Source organism: Suricata suricatta, chromosome 8 (genome assembly GCF_006229205.1).
Source record: "Suricata suricatta isolate VVHF042 chromosome 8, meerkat_22Aug2017_6uvM2_HiC, whole genome shotgun sequence".
NCBI classification, from domain to species: Eukaryota; Metazoa; Chordata; class Mammalia; order Carnivora; family Herpestidae; genus Suricata; species Suricata suricatta.
The window spans coordinates 108,553,072-108,569,755 of record NC_043707.1 but is presented as its reverse complement, the minus strand read 5'-3'; the positions used below and the strand labels follow the sequence as shown (position 1 = coordinate 108,569,755).

The 16,684-nt window shown below is 58.2% G+C and overlaps 1 protein-coding gene across 15 annotated transcripts in view; it reads left to right on the top strand.

Moving 5' to 3' along the window:
• PTPRF (protein tyrosine phosphatase receptor type F) overlaps nt 1-16,684 on the top strand; it is an 80,192-nt gene that overhangs the window by 52,184 nt on the left and 11,324 nt on the right. For 3 of the 15 annotated variants that reach the window (XM_029947621.1, XM_029947623.1, XM_029947619.1), the window contains 12 exons: nt 2,935-3,240; nt 3,901-4,094; nt 7,235-7,261; nt 8,627-8,744; nt 8,824-9,402; nt 10,044-10,141; nt 10,336-10,589; nt 10,681-10,774; nt 11,353-11,568; nt 11,885-12,039; nt 13,634-13,645; nt 14,616-14,731. In XM_029947621.1, the coding sequence (XP_029803481.1) occupies nt 2,935-3,240; nt 3,901-4,094; nt 7,235-7,261; nt 8,627-8,744; nt 8,824-9,402; nt 10,044-10,141; nt 10,336-10,589; nt 10,681-10,774; nt 11,353-11,568; nt 11,885-12,039; nt 13,634-13,645; nt 14,616-14,731 (2,169 nt within the window). The remainder of the gene's footprint in view (nt 1-2,934; nt 3,241-3,900; nt 4,095-7,234; nt 7,262-8,626; nt 8,745-8,823; nt 9,403-10,043; nt 10,142-10,335; nt 10,590-10,680; nt 10,775-11,352; nt 11,569-11,884; nt 12,040-13,633; nt 13,646-14,615; nt 14,732-16,684) is intronic. The other 12 variants (XM_029947625.1, XM_029947624.1, XM_029947620.1 and 9 more) reach the window with 9 other exon arrangements.

The window sequence follows — 16,684 nt, the reverse complement described above, 5'->3', positions numbered from 1 at the left end:
CCCGTGCCCCCGCCATGAGAAGGCCGTGTGAGCTGTGTCATCACCCTGGGCCAGCTGCACTCAGAGACACACCTGTGAGCTTGAGACTGTGTGAGAGTGTCCACGTGCCTACTGTAAGACCACACAACCTTACACGTGTGGGCCCGTGAGGCCATCTGTGCAACACTTTGTGGCTTTGCGTGTTACTGTGTTGCTGCCTGCATGTGACCGTCTGGCTGTAAGGCACCTGCATGTGTGTCCAACAATGTCTGGCGTGCCCCTGTGATTGAGTGGCCGTGAGCTCTGTGTGATAACGGGGGCCACGGATGTGTGGCTGGATGGGATTGCGGCATTGAGACAGCACAGGTGCCAACACGGCAGCATCTGTGAGGTGGCCCGTGTGACCCCGGGGTATGTGTGAATGTGCCAGTGATATCGGGAGTCTGCGTGTGACCTGGTGTCCATGGATTCATCCTGCAGGCACCTGCTGTGCTCCCACTGTGCCCGTGCAAGGTGCGGCGCTGCCAGTGACCCTGCCGTGGCCTCCACCTGCGGGGATGCTGGTCTAGTGGGACACGTAGGTGTTAAACCTACAATTACCCAAATGAGCTTGTAATATGTTTGTGTTAAATGCTATGGAGACATGGTGGGATGGGAGCTTATTCTGGTCTGAGGGGTCACAGGGGGCTTCCTTGGGTGACACAGACCTTAGGCACAGGGTCAGCAGGTGCAAAGGCCCAAAGGCCGTTGGTGGTGAGCAGGGGGCCAGTGTGGCTGGAGCAGCCACCAGATCATGGCCGCCGGCTTCAAGTTCAGAGGACAGGTGGCAGGGCTGAATGGCTGCTGTGCAGGAGTGCACAGGACAGCCCAGCAGGTAGGGAGCTGTGCAGTAGTCTGAGCAAAAGGGGGGGCAGCTCTGATAAAGTGGGGGTGGTGGATTGGAGAGCTGCCTGGGATGCCAGCTGGCTGGGACTTGGTGATAGACTGGGTTTGGGATGCTGAAGGAAAGGGAAGTGTCAGGCGGACTCCGTGCCTTCTGATGTGTGGACCTGGGAAGAGGGTAGGAAGTGGTACCAAAGCAGATACCACAGCTCAAGGCGCTGTATGCTATGTCAGTGGTGATACTGGGTTAGAGATGGGGGACGACCAGAGACGGCAGGAAGTCCAGGAGAGGGCAGCATCTTGGAGGAAGAAGCAGGCCAGATGCTTGGCCAGACCCAGAGCAACACTGGAGTGTCCACTGGGTTGAGGGTTGTGAGGACTTTAGCTGGAGGGAGGGGCCACTGCAGCTGGAACCGGCAAGGAAGGGGGTCGAGTGTGGGGTTTGCCTTTTAAGATAGGATTTTGAGCATATTTAAACATTACTAGGAATGAGTCCATTTGGAAAAGTCAAAAATTCAGGAAAGAGAAGGATTTTGGAGGCTCAGGAGGTGGGGGAAGGGGGCAGAGCATGGATGGGAGAGCTCTGCCTTGGACAGGAGGGCGTACCTCCCTCCTGTGGGAGGCAAGGACGGCTCAGCGAGGTTGCAATTGTTGGGTGGGTTTGGTAGTGAGAGATGGAGGGAGCTGCTGGTGGGAGGCTTCAGTCTTCTCTGCAAAGTGAGAGACAGTCGTGTGCTGAGAGCCGGAAGTTAGAGCATGGAGGAGGTTGAAAGCATGCTGTGTACAGTGGTGAAGTGAACAGGCAGAGGACAGAGGCCGCGGGCAGCATGCAAGGCCCAGGTGAGGCCATTGGGGACGTGATCATAGGATGCCAGCCTTCCGGGGCAGGTGACCTCCCTGCCCAAGGGCTGCCTTGAAGAGGGCAGAGGATTAAGTCCATCCAGGGCTTGGCACAGGCTGGACCAGAGGATGGGAAGAGAAGTGAGGGATCTAAAGGTACATGTAAGAGCAGTGAGGTGTGGACCTCTGGGTCAAGGCTCAATATTGAAGGTGGTAAAGATGGTAAATCAATGGGCGGAGGCCCCTGGGGGCACCAAAGAGCTAGTACAACGCTGGGGACCTTGAGCAGCTGAACTGGCAGGGGGAAGGTCTGCAAGGGGATGTCGCTGGCCACAGTTTGAGGAGTAGGACCATTCTGGGCCATGGCAGTATCGAGGGCATAGCCACAGCAGTGCAGGGGAGGAGAAGGCTCTGGGGATGAGGGGCTTGGGGGCCAGGGAAAGGAACTACTGAAGTCACCCAGGCAGGGGGTGGGAGCAGAACCCCAGATGGTGAGGAAGCTGTGCTGCGGCACCAGGTTCCTCAGTGGGAATAAGGTCTAGAAACGTCACTGGGAATAAGGGAGACACAGACCTGTCTCCTAACCCCAAGGAACTCGTTGAGTGTGAGCACCTCCATAGGGCACACTTTCCCCAAATAAGCCAAGGCTGTTGGCCTCTTTCCCATCTGGCCTCCAGTCACAGTGGTCGCTTGTGGCTCAGGCTTAGGCGCTCTGTCCAAGCAGTCACAGGCCACAGCTACCTTGTGCCACAAGTGCCGCCACTGGTCCTTACAAGATCTGTGGGCCCAGCAGCTAGAGGTTCTCTACACGTGACTGTGTGTGACCTGGAGCATGGGGTCAGGGAGTCCTGGCCCACACTCAGGTGTATCTGGCAGTTGTGTGTGTTTAGTGAGAGAGAGCATATGTGTGGAAGACCTTGTGTGTGTGTCTGTGTGACGTGCTAGTAAAGCCGCATATGTGTGGAAGACACCATATGTGTATGTGGGACACATGGCGTGTGTGTGTGTGTGTGTGTGTGTGTGTGTGTGTATACACATGCAGAGCCTGTGGCCCAGAGGGTACCAGGCTCTCTGGAGGCTGTGGTGGCAGCCCGCCTAGGAGGGGCCCTGGGTTAGCCATTCTGCACTCAGGGAGTAGCTGGCCCGGATGAGTTTCCCATCCTCTGTGACTCGTCACTATGCCTGTGACCCCCACCCTCCATCTGCCTGCTTCCCCCCATTTGTCTTCCCCAGCCCCCTCCGCCCCTCCCCAGAAGGTGACCTGTGTGAGCACGGGCTCCACCACAGTCCGGGTAAGTTGGGTCCCGCCGCCAGCCGACAGCCGCAACGGCGTTATCACCCAGTACTCGGTGGCCTACGAGGCAGTGGACGGCGAGGACCGAGGGCGGCATGTGGTGGAGAGCATCAGTCGCGAGCACTCCAGCTGGGACCTGGTGGGCCTGGAGAAGTGGACGGAGTACCGGGTGTGGGTGCGGGCGCACACGGACGTGGGCCCCGGCCCGGAGAGCAGCCCGGTGCTGGTGCGCACGGATGAGGACGGTAGGCGCTGGCACCAAGGGGGGGGGCGGGGGGAGGGGAGGCCCCCCTCCAGGACACCACCCACCGCGCACCCAGGGCCTCTGCCTCGCACGAACCGGGAGGGACTCCTCTTCCTGGTGCGGGCTTAATAGCCCAAAGTGGGGAAACGTCGCTTGTGGGATAGCCCAGGCCCAAATCCCAGCCTTTGGAGCGGTCTCCGAGGCACCTGGAGCCTTAAAAGGCTAAGACAGAAGCAGCAGCCCCACCTAAGATGTGGAGGTTGAAACTGGGAAGACTGTCCAAGAGACACCCAGAGTAGAACCAGTGAGACTCTTGGCCAGAAGTTGGCATGCTGTGGGTGCCAGGAGGAGATGGGACAGGTTGTGCCCACCTTAGGATGGCCAGAGGTGTCCTGCCGCATCAGGCCTGGTGCCTCACCACTGCCCTTCCCACCAAGTGAGGTAGTTCTGGGCCCAGGGCATCGGCAGGGCTGCCTCGCACTAGGTGAAGGGAACCCTCCTGTGTCCTCAGCAGGGACAGACAGTCGACAGAAGCTCTGTGAGGGCCTTTCCTGGGGCAGTGGGGTGCAAAGGCAAGGCCCTGGAATGTGCTGTGCCCCCCCACCCTCCCAGCCAAGGTCCGTACCACCAGGCCCGACTTTCTTCTCTTCCCGGTCCCCAGTGCCCAGTGGGCCACCGCGGAAGGTGGAGGTGGAACCGCTGAACTCCACTGCTGTGCGTGTCTCTTGGAAGCTGCCCGTCCCCAACAAGCAGCATGGCCAGATCCGCGGCTACCAGGTCACTTACGTGCGGCTAGAGAACGGCGAGCCCCGTGGCCCTCCCATCATCCAGGACGTCATGCTGGCTGAGGCTCAGGTATGCCCCTGGGAGGCGGGGGTGTGGAAAGGTGGACAAGACCAGCACGCTCCGCTACCTCTTTGGAGCCTAGGTTTACCCTCATCCCCTGCCTGCTTTCAGGGGACAAAGACACCGAGGTGTCCTGCCACATCAGGCTTGGGAAGTGCTCAGACCAGGAGGTTAGGGCTAGTTCCAGGAACACTCCCTCTTCCCTCTTCCGGCTTCCTGCCTGGGCTACCCCAGCCCAGGCCCTGCCACCCCCATCTGCCCTGGTGACTATCCCAGCCTAGCAGTCACCTCCGTAGCTCAGATACCAGCACTAGCAGTGAGGATCTCTGTCTGCACAGACCTCGGCTTCCATTGTCACCCCCTGCCCAGGCTTCAGCCCCCTAAGCCCTCCTTTGTGTTTTGCAGAAAGCACATTCACTGTCGGTTAGGCTGGGATTTACGATTTGCCTTCCCCCTCAACAGTGCTGGGCTGGGCAGCAACTCCTCCCACAGCCAGGGCAGGGAGAACCTTCCTCCTGTCATCTCCCCTGACTCGGCCTTCGGCCATGGCAGAGTTCTGTGAATGGCCCAGCTGAGTGTTGCTCCACACCTGGCCCCCCGGGAGGATGGCTCGGCCCCTGGTGTTTACACTCAGGATCCGGGCCTGCCAGCCAGCCTCCTGTGCACTTCGGTCCTCCAGGGGATAACTGTTCTACCCATGAGCTTGGGGTGAGCTCCTTGGTTTGCTGTTCAGGTAAAGAACCTGAGATACTGAGAGGTTATGTGAATGGCCCAGAGTCTCCCAGGAAGTAGCTGGCTGAGCTTAGATAAGAAACCCAGTCTCTGGACCCTGGACTCCTAGAAAGGGTGATAATTGTTACGGCGAGTTTCCTCCCAAAAGATTCTGCTGAGGACTCAAAGCGCCTGGTGTGGCCTGCCTTCAAGGTCTCCCCATCCAGAATCAGGGTCTTGGGAAGGGGGTTTACAACCCCATCCAGCTTTTCACCCCTACCTGGGCTGGGCCCAGAGGTGCAGGTGCAGACGCCGTGTTCTGCCTGCTGTACTCAGGGCGGGTTTGCGCACGCAGACAGATGGGGCCTTCGTGCCTCCCACTGGGCTTAGCACTCTGAAGCAAAATTCTTCTCTGGCCACAGGGTGCTGTCTTCCTCCTCTCAGCCTGCCCAGTGCTGAGAGAGAGAGGGGGGTGGGTGTGTGGAGGAGGCAGACATGTGTACCCGCCTGCATTCCTGGGGCAGGTTGAGGACTCCTCCTGGAGCCTCCACGGACACACCCACCCAGAAACATCCCGGGAATGGGCTCTCTCCAGCCCCTCCCATCTTAGAGGGCCAGCGGCACAGCTGCAGCCACTGGGGTTCTGGAGCCGCCCCTTCAGGTGCCCCCTTCTGGTTCCAAGTGGATTGAACGGAGCCGGGCCACAGGAGGAGGGACACTGTCCATCTGGCCTCAGACGTCTCATGACCAGGGGTACACCCGAGCTCCAGGAAAGCCAACTGAAGATGGAGGGCCTGGCGGGGGCCCGACCCAGCCACAGGGCCCAGCTGTCCTCAGACCACCCTGTCAAGGACACCACAGCCTGTCCTTGTTCACCCAGCAGCACCATCTGCTTAGCCAGGGTCCTCATCAGTTCTGGAAGAACCACAGGGGTCCTGTCCCCCTCGAGTGTGTAGCCAGACCCGTCTCCTTCTATGTATGTCTCCATCTTGGGTGTGTCTGTTTCTCTTGTGTTTTTCCGCCCTCTCTCTCTCTGTCTCCTCTCACTGCCTGTGCCTGCCTTGCCCTCTTCTCTCTCCTTTCTACTGCTCCCTTCTGTCTTCTCTCTCTCCATTGTGTTTCATTCGCTCTGTCTCTCCTTCGCCCTCACTTTGCCTCCAGCACAGAGAGGTGCTCTGTGAACACCTTCGTGCCCAGACCTGGTTTGGACAGTGAGTCTCCCCCCAGACAAGGAACCTAGAGCAGAGGCAGGCCCAGCCATACCCGTGAAAGTGTCCATGGCCAGTAGGGACCTGTTGATGGCCTCCTGCCATATTCTGTCCCATGCTCCTTGCAAGGCCTTTCCAACAGAGCTTCTCAGAACAGGAGGAACTGTGGTCAGTGAACAGAGGCCAGACCAGTACTTTGAGGGTGGTTGGGCCAGAGGACTCCATGATTCCTCGATGTCATGGGCCATCTCCCTTTCCTGTGCTGGACACCAAACAACTTCAGTCCTCCAGTGTCCCCAGACCACAGAAGGGACCCTTCAGTCCCTCCACCTACATGCACCATGGCCTAAAAAGAACATCCCAAGAAACAGCGACATTGCCAGCCCTGAACCATGCCTTGCTACTTGTAATGAGATCCCAGGCACCCCCAGGAAGGAATAGGGGTCTGACTGCTCCCCCTGTGCCTGTGGGGAAGGGCCTAGGCCCCAAGCTTGGCATTCACACTTCCATCGTCTTGCTGGCCAGCCTGCCCCCACCTCCCAACCCCAGTGCAGTTCTCACTGCTCCTGGGACACCCTCCTGCCTGGCAAAACTATAATCTGGGGCACCTGGGTGGCTCAGCCAGTTAAGTGGCCGACTTCGGCTCAGGTCATGATCTCACAGTTTGTGGGTTCAAGCCTTGCGTTGGGCTCTGTGCTGACAGCTCAGAGCCTGGAGCCTGCTTTGGATTCTATGTCTCCCTCTATCTCTGCCCCTCCCCCATTCATGCTCTATCTTTCTCTCAAAAATAAAAATAAACATTAAAAAAAATTAAAACAAAAACTGTATAATCTATCTCCCAACGGAGAGACTTTGAGAGTGAAAGGAGGCACTGACTAATCATACCGTGACAACAGGCATAGGCCAAGACCGTCCTGGGCAAACCCAGATATGGTCGCCCTGCTCCTAGAGGAGTGGAGGGGTGTCTTCACCCCTGTCTGGCAGCCTCTCCCTGACAGCACCTGTAGGTGGCGCTCTCTGGTCCTTTCCCCTTCAGACTGTGTGCCTCCTGGTCTCCCTCCCCTCCTCAGCCCTGACTTAAACATGGGCTGGGATGTCCCGACAAGGAGTGGTCTTGGGGTGCTACCCTAATGGACACTTCAGAGGTCCTTGCCCTCCCTCTGCCCTGCTGGGCCCCCTCCAGCCAGAGTCCTTCACATCCTTCTCCCTTTCTCTCCCTCCCGCGGTCAGTGGCGGCCAGAGGAGTCCGAGGACTATGTAAGTAACAGGTGTGCAAGCGTGGGCGAGACCTGGGTCAGGCTGGGCTCATGGGACACTCCCCTCCCCCGCCTTTCCCCCCAGCCTGAGCCGCCAAGATCCGCAGGCCACCAGCCACCTCCAGAGAAAATTGGCGTTTAAACTCAAGCAGCGAGCTGAGCAGCGATTGGCATTTCCTCTAATCCTTGCTTCTCGCCTGTCGAGCAGCAATTTCAGGCCAGTGTTTGTGATTGACCAGGGCCTGGCCCCTGCTCTGGCCAGACAGGGATGGAGTTAAATCCGATCCTGATCATTAGGCCTTATTGATCCCTGGAGTGAAAAATCACCTGCTCCTGGGCCCAGGCTAGGAGGGAAACCTGGGGAGGCGGTTCCAGCATTTGTGCATTCTGGAGCCCCAGCCCTGGGACACTCTCCAGCTGGGGCAGGAGGGTGTCTGCGAGGGGTTGGTGGTGGCTGCAGTGGCCCCACCCAAGACTCAGAGCTGGAGGGATACCAGGGTTGGTGGTGACAGCTCTGTTCCCACTGCACGGTGGGCCCCTCCCTTTTTCCCACTCTCCCTGTGTGGCGTGGCTTGGCCTCCTGTGGTGTTTCTCCGCGTGTCTGGAAATGATGCCTTGGCTGGAGATGGGTGTGTAGGCAGGGCCTGCCAAGGCTGGGCGACGCTGTCCTGGCTGACTTCTTAGGCATCACTGGCGGACAGTGGGGAAGGACGTTCCCCGGGGTGGGTGTTTTCTGTCCTCTTCATCTTTCTTCCCTCATCTTTCTTCCCTTCTCATGAGGAATTTGCAAGGCACACGGTATTCACAGAGCCCACTCCTATATATGGTCAGATGGGGTCCCGGCCTGGTCCTGCAGGGTAGCACCTTGGCCCACTCTACCTTGCTTGTCAGTGTGGGTGTGGTGTGGTGTGTGCGCACGTGCACCACAGGGGCCCTCTGCCTGCTCACGCAGGAGGAGCTATAGGCTGTGTGCATGTGCGTGCCAAGAGCCATGCAAGGTGCCCTATGCGTGCGAAGCTCTGTGCCCTGTGTGTCATGTGTACACAGACCTCCTGAGGCGTCATTCATAGTGGAGTGGAGGAAGAAACAGTGTAGCCCTTTGTTCTAATCTGAAAGGAAGGGTGAGCTGTCTGCTCCCAGCATCTGGCTCCCGGGACAGGCGGGGTCCTCCTGGGCACACATGCCACCTGCCTGCCCTGCTTCCAGCAGAGTCCAGCATCGGCATCCAGCACAGCACCTGCCCCCCCTGGGACCCCCTGGCCCTGTGTGCCCCAGAGACTCCCTGCCAGCAAAGGCCCTCAGGTGGCTGGCGCGGGCTGGCCTCCTGGCTCCTCTGTGACGGGAACGGGCCCCTCCTCCTTCTTAGGAAACCACCATCAGTGGCCTGACCCCAGAGACCACCTACTCCATTACCGTCGCCGCCTACACCACCAAGGGGGACGGTGCCCGCAGCAAGCCCAAAATTGTGACGACAACCGGGGCAGGTGAGTGAGGGGTCTGGGACAGAGCCGCGGGCGGGGTGGCGAGGTGGGCGGCGCCAGAGCCCAGCGCGTGGTTGTTCAGTCCCAGGCCGGCCCACCATGATGGTCAGCACCACGGCCATGAACACTGCGCTGCTGCAATGGCACCCTCCCAAGGAGCTGCCCGGTGAACTGCTGGGCTACCGACTGCGTTACTGCCGTGCCGACGAGGCAGAGCCCACTGTCCTGGATTTTGGCAAAGATGACCAGCACTTTACAGTCATCGGCCTGCACAAGGGGGCCACCTACGTTTTCCGGCTTGCTGCCAAGAACCGGGCTGGCCCCGGAGACGAGTTCGAGAAGGAGATCACGACTCCCGAGGATGCACCCAGTGGTTTCCCACAAAACCTGCGTGTGGTAGGGCTGACCACCTCTACCACAGAGCTGACCTGGGACCCCCCAGTGCTGGCGGAGAGGAATGGGCGCATCACCAACTACTCCGTGGTATACCGTGACATCAACAGCCAGCAGGAGCTACAAAACATCACTACTGACACCCACCTCGTGCTCTCTGGCCTCAAGCCGGATACCACTTACGACATCAAGGTCCGCGCTCGCACCGGCAAAGGCACCGGCCCACTCAGCCCCAGCATCCAGTCCCGGACCATGCCCGTGGAGCAAGGTGTGTGCCGTGGGCATGTGGCCGCGCCTGGGGAACTCTGCTCTCCTTCACCCACTGACCTCTGGCGACTCTGATCCACCAGCCTCTGCTGTGTGACCCTCCAATCTCTCATGACCGTAACCACTAACCTCTAGCGATCAGGCGCCACATTCTCGGTTTGCGACCCCTGACCTCTGCTCTCCTTGACCTACTGACTTCTGCTGTGTGACTCCAATCTTTTGTGACCTTGACCCACTGATCTCTTTGGACTGCATCACCATTCTTGGGTGTGGTACACTAATCTCTTGGGGCCATGACCCACTGACTTCTAGTGAACATGCCCCACCGTGTTCTGGCGTGGGGTCACAGGCTTCTCATGACTGAATCCCACTGACATCTGGTCCCTGACCAGCACCTCTGGAGATCCTGAGCACGGGTCCTGTGGCGTCTGCCCGGCTCGGTCCTCACTGTGAAGAGGAGCTGGGGCTGAGAGCTGAGCTGTGTGATCTGAAGCTGGCTCGGAGTGGGGTACCTGGCCTCTGCAGCCATTCCTGACCCTCAGCCCTGGCCAGCATCTCTTTCTGGCAGGGAACCCTTCGCCCCAGCCCCCCATCACATAGCCAGAGCTGACTCCCCACCCGCCCTCCCCTTGTGCTCCACAGTGTTTGCCAAGAACTTCCGTGTGGCGGCTGCTATGAAGACTTCGGTGCTGCTCAGCTGGGAGGTCCCTGACTCCTACAAGTCTGCAGTACCCTTCAAGGTGGGTGAGGGCTTGGCTAGCCAAGCCCAGCATGCTGGCAGGCCTGCCGCTGAGCGTCACACTAGTCCCAGGTGTGGGCGTTTGTGACGCGGCTTCCCAGTTAGGTGGACACATGCGCTCTGCCCCGTAGGCCCATGATGGGGGGGTGGGGCTCACCCCAGCACGCTGCCTGTCCCTCCCCCTCTTTCCCGCAGATTCTGTACAACGGGCAGAGTGTGGAGGTGGACGGGCACTCCATGCGGAAACTGATCGCAGACCTGCAGCCGAACACAGAGTACTCATTTGTGCTGATGAACCGCGGCAGCAGCGCAGGGGGCCTGCAGCACCTCGTGTCCATCCGCACAGCCCCGGACCTCCTGCCACAGAAGCCGATGCCTGCCTCCGCCTACATAGAAGACGGTCGCTTCACCCTCTCCATGCCCCACGTGCAGGACAGCACCCTCATCAGGTGTGCAGATGAAGCCATGCGTGGGCACAGGGCAGGGCTGGCGACGGGTGCGTGGGTGACGACGGCCCTGATTCCCGCTCTGCCCACCCAGGTGGTTCTACATCGTGGTGGTACCCATCGACCGTGTGGGCGGGAGCATGCTGGCCCCGAGATGGAGCACACCCGAGGAGCTAGAGCTGGACGAGGTGCCTGTGATGACCACCCCATTGCTCTTCTTGGCTGTGGCCCCAGTGACTCCCTTCCGAATTGGAATCCCTCTCTGGCTGCTCTGCCTGGCTGCCTGGTCCTCTCTGAGACTCTGAAGCAGCCCCCTGGGAGTTTTCCAGGAAACTGGAAGGCTTACAGAGACTCCCTAGAGGGATTTGCTGAAGATCCCTCCAGGACAGGAAGAAGCCGAGACCCCTGTGCAGGTCTCAAGGCTCATGAGCCCTACAGACTATGGACAGCCCGGAGGGACTAGACTAGAGCCCCCAGCGTGTTGGGAATGCCCTGTCCTCTTCTCACAGAGGAGTGGAGCCAGCCCTTTCTGATTAGAATGAGGGGCAGGTTCCCCAGAGGGCCTCTCCTCACTGGGTGGGCAGGGAGGGGTGGCATTATGCCAGTATGGGGCATCATTCTGTGAGGACAGTGGGCCAGGCCAGGCTCAGGCCTGTTACGTGGACGGTGAGCCTCGGGCTCAGCCCAGGGAGGAGATGTCTGAGGCCACAGGCCTGGGGGCCCATGGTCTGAGGTCCAGCATGACTCCTGTGTTCTGCTCTGTCAGCTTCTGGAGGCCATCGAGCAGGGGAGTGGGGAACGGCGACGTCGGCGACAGGCGGAGCGGCTGAAGCCGTATGTGGCTGCTCAGGTGGACGTGCTCCCCGAGACCTTCACCCTGGGGGACAAGAAGAGCTACCGGGGCTTCTACAACCGGCCCCTGTCTCCGGACCTGAGCTATCAGTGCTTTGTGCTCGCCTCCCTGAAGGAACCCATGGACCAGGTCTGCCTGAGCTGCCTGGGCTCTCAGTACCCCGAGACCAGCCTAGTCTCAAACACCACGAGACCCCAGGCCTAGGACTGCCCCAGAGACCCCAGACTGCCACTAGGGATCTCAAGAGGCATCAGCCCCTAGGACCCAGAAGGCCAGATCTGATCTAACCCTGGGGACCCGGTCAGCTGGCCAGGCTCAGCTCAGCCAGTTAGGACGGAGCCCAGCATAGCCCCTTCCCAGAGTCCTTTCTCCAGGTTTGGTGGGCGGTGGGTTGGGGGCCTCACGCTGAGCTCACCGCCCATGCTGTTCCTCCACTGGGCCACAGAAGCGCTATGCCTCCAGCCCCTACTCCGATGAGATCGTGGTGCAGGTGACACCAGCCCAGCAGCAGGAGGAGCCAGAGATGCTGTGGGTGACGGGCCCCGTCCTGGCAGTCATCCTCATCATCCTCATTGTCATCGCCATCCTCCTGTTTAAGAGGTGAGTGCTGCACTCAGCGCCCCCAGGAGACAGCTGCCTGCCCCTGGATTCCCAGGGCCTTCCTGGCGTGGTTCACGCAGGGACGGGGCCGCCACGGCAGCCTGCGCCCCAGGCCCTGGGCTTGGCAGGAGTCCAGAAGAGCAGAAGCAGTGTGTGTGCACACGTGTGTGTGTGTTAACCTAGGTGTGACGAGGAGCCAAAGCTTCACAGAAGGCTGGTTCACCCGCATCCCTGGGCACATGTGTCCATCTGTCTCTCTGTTTCGGTGGATGTGAACATGTCTGTCTTTAAGCTTCTGGACACCGCCCTCTCCTGGTCTCCTACCCTCAGCACTTCCTGTGCCGCCATTCCTGGACAACTCTCCCCAGCCTGGCTCTCCCACTTAGGCCTAGAGAGGTCCAGACCCCGCTGCGGGCCCGTGCACCTGCAGACGTTCTCTCGACACACATTTATTGAGCACCTGCTGTAACCACAGCATCCACAGCTGTCCCAGACTCGAACCTTCCCCTTAACCTTCCTCCCCTGCAGTCCCTATCACAAAGAACTAGTTAGAAACCAGAAACCTGGGTGCCAGCCTCAGCCTGCCTCTCCCAATAGGCGCCCCATGAGGCAGTGCGTGTCCAGGCACAGCTGGGGACCTGGCACATGGTATTCCTCAGTTCAGTCTCTCTCTCTCTCTCTCTCAGCTAGTGGTAGTTACCAGCTCTTGGAGCCTCCCCTTCCACCCATCCACCTGCTGGCTTCCAAAGATTTGTCACCGTCCATTTAAAACTTTACAGTGGCTCCCAAAAGAAAGTATGACCTCTCTAACCTGACAGTCAACCGCCTGGCTAGCCCCTCCCGCCACTCCCAACATTGTCACTGATGCAGTCCCCCCTGCTGGCCGGGGCTATGCCCCTTCCTCCACTCTGCAGCATTCCTGCTGCTGCCTACCGGGCTGCCGCCATTGCGTCCTCCACGACTCCCTCCCAGGCGCTCTCAGTGGAGAGAGTTTGCCACCTTCGGTCATGGGGTTGTGAGTTTACCCCCCACTGGTGAGCATAGAACTTACTTAAAAGAAGACTCCCTTCTTGGGTCTAGTGCCCACAAGACTGTCCCAGGTCCCCGTTTCTTCTTCCCCAGTGATGCTTCATCGGGCACATCACTAGGTCTGTTTCCAGCACCCCCTCCACACTGCTGAGCCCATAGGGCTTGTTCGTGAATGTTTGTCAGTGAACGCATCAGTCTGTACCTCTGAATGTCTCCGCATAAGAGTTCCTGCGCCCTAGGTCCCATCTCTCCCCGTCCCTGTCCCCTGACCTGGACCGAGGGCCTTTTTCCAAAAGAGTTTATTCCTTCCTCCCAAGATGAATAGGATCAGGCTTTCCTGGTCCAGGGCACAGAGACTAGTGGGAGCTGGACCTTGAGGAGTGACCTCCTTCCTGACCCATCTGGGTCGTGGTGTCTCAGGAGAGCTGAGCCCCTGCCTATGAAGGCCATATAGGTGCCGTAAACAGGTCCCTCAACGTCCCCCCATGTTGTGAGAGGGCCTGAGTGCTTGGCAGAAACAATGACCGTTCCTCTCTTCTGTCCTTGCCTGTCTTTCGGGACCTAGTAAACAAGAAAGGTAGGACTCGTTCCTTCTCTCTTCACACGCCTCCCCCTTCACTCCTTACCCCTGTGCACATTTTGGGCCCGGCAGGGAGGGGCAGTGCTTTGACTGGAAGCCTCCTGGCCTATGCTTGTCTGGTCGGCTTGACCAGGGTGGACTCTGTCACTCTCTCAACTTATACACTGCACCAGGGATGCTGCTTCCCCAAGGCACAAGCGTCAGCGCTTCCCCGGAGTGCACAGCCTGATCCCGACCTCTCCAGAGCCTTCTATCAGCTCCCAGTTCTCTAAGATTACCTGAGGGCTACAGGAGACCTATGTGCAAAGAGCACTGGCTGCAGGGCAGGGGGACATGTGTGTTTGCACACACCCGTGCACACTCAATGCAAACACGCGTGTGTGCATAGCAGGAGCAGGCCCTGAATGCTTGTCAGCAGCTAGACCCCGTAGTCTGTCTCTGACCCTGTCCTTGTAGACAAGGGAACTGAGGCCATTGAGGGAGGACTCTGCCCAGCTAGGGTGACGCCTTCCCCGTCCCTCCCCTGCTGCTCTGGACATCTACCCTGATACTGAGAGACAGACACCCGGGGCCCAGCTCTCTGTGATATTTGCATATCGTATGTGTCATTTGCATGTTTACTCTTGGTGGCCGCTGCTGCCTTAGCTGTGGTGGCCTTGGGGACAGCAGCCACTGCCCAACAGTGACCTGCCCTCTCTTGGAAGGCGCCACCAGCCTTTGCAACCCCTTCCCCCCTCGCTGCACTGGCCCTCTGTCCACCCCCTAGTCCTTCTGTCTCTCCACCTGCCCTACCCTGTGTTCTCCATGTTAAAGCCGCTCTGCCACTGGCTCCCCTGCGCTCAGAGACCCCAGGGTGGGGAGGGACCAAGCCGGAGACACGGGGGCTCTGCCACAGCCAACCATGCCACCCGTCTCTGTCCTTCGCCCGGACCTCACGTTCTCACCAACCATCCTTCTGCCTCTTCAGGAAGAGGACCCACTCGCCATCGTCCAAGGACGAGCAGTCAGTCGGGCTGAAGGACTCCCTGCTGGCCCATTCCTCGGATCCCGTAGAGATGCGAAGGCTCAACTACCAGACTCCAGGTAGGGCAGCGCCCCCAGCCCACCTGCCCCCAGCCCAGGCCTGTAGGTCCTCGGGTCCCTCCCAAGAGACTCTGGCCTCATGCCCATATTTCCTATTCCTGTTTTTTCTTTATGCCCCGCTCCTTGTCCCCATCTGCTTCACTGAAGTGACAGAATCTTCTGTATCCAACAGCTACTCAGGCCCGGCCTTACCTTGAGTCAAGGTCTCCAAATATAGGCTAGGTACGCTCACAGAGCCCACGTCCCAGCCACGGGGTGGCCACCCTCCGCACCTGCCCTTTATCTCCTCCACCCAAAAGAAGGGGGTATTGGTAGGAAATGCCCCCATCAGTCACTTGGGGTGGGATAGGGTGCCTAGATTTACGATATGAGCACAGGGACCCCACACAGGGCTTTACACCTGTACTTCCTTCTCCAGCCACTCTCACATGGCTCTCTGGCTGTCTCTTCTTTCTAAAGTGTCACTCCTTCCCTGAGCCCCCTTAGACACACCTCAGACCCCTCCCCTAGAAGCTTTCCAGCCTGCCCCAGCCCCCACACAGGCCTGGGGGTCTCCCCTGGCTCCCAGAACCTCTCTGCTTCTTCCATTACAACTCCTCTTACCCTGGGCTGGAATGGCCTCAGTGACCATGCAAGCTCTGTGGGGCCATGAACTGCATCTTATTCTGTGCACACAGTGGGGCTCTAATTGGACACCTGTGAAACGGACACACAGACAGCTGAGTTGAAGAGTGAACTAACATACAACCAGTGTTTGAGTATCTGTGAGCTAGTTAAATCCGTGCAGATTAAAGTACTGCAAAACGTAATAGCTTAAAATAATAGTTATGTGTTACCCCTCAAAGTGTCTGTGAATTAGAAATTCAGACAAGAGTATAGCAGGAACAGCTCGTCTCTATTCCAGAATGTCTGGGCCCTCACCTGGAAAACTTGGAGTCTGAGAGCTAGAATCATTTGAAGCAAAGGTCAGCAAATAAATAAATACAAACTTTACAAGGGGGGTGTGGTGCACCTGGGTGGCTCAGTTAAGCGCCTTTCTTCAGCTCAGGTTATGATCTCACGGTTCAGGAGTTCGAGCCCCACATCAGGCTCTCTGCTATCTGTGCAGAGCCCACTTCAGATCCTCAGTTCCCCTTTCTTTCTGTCCCTCCCCTGCTCGTGCTCACTCTGTCTCTCAAAGTAAATACATTAAAACTTAAAGGTTAGCAAACTTTGGCCCATGAGCAAATATGGTCCACTGCCTGTTTTTGCAAATAAAGTTTTATTGGAACACAGCCATGCTCATTCATTTATGAATTATTTATGGCGACTTTACCGCTACAAAGTCAAAGTTAAGTAGTATCTACCACACATCCACAAAGCCAAGAATATTTACTGTCTGGCTTTTATGAAAAAGTTTCCTGTCCTTTCAATTCTGAAGACTCATTCATTCATATGTCTGGTGTCGATGCTAGGGTCAGTCATGAGCTCACCTGGGGTTGTCATCTGTGACAACCATATGAGGCCTCTTTATGTGGCCCTGGTAACAGAGTTGTAAAGTCATGCGTCCTGAGGGCAAGTGAGCTGGGTGATCTTGTGGGCTGTTGCAACCCTGCATAATCATATCTGTGAGGAATCCACGCTCTAGGATGCCAGGGGCCTGCAGGGCAGAGAAGCCTCCTCTGAGAGGGGGTACCAAGCCATGTGGGCCTGAGTCAAGCAAATGAGGCGAGAGAAAGCTCTTTTCTTCGGTGGAAGTAGTACTGCAGAGTCAGCACATAGGCACCGGGTGTCCTGCCACCCTGGAGCTGGGGTATTGAGAGCCCACAGATAAGATTGGAGGGTAGGCAGAGGTCTATCACAAAGGATGTCTTCCTCATAAAGATACCAGGGAGGCATTAAAAGTTTTCAGCAGGGAAGGACAGGATCAGAACTGTGGTTTGGAAATCTCACTCTGGCTGCTGTGTGGAAGAC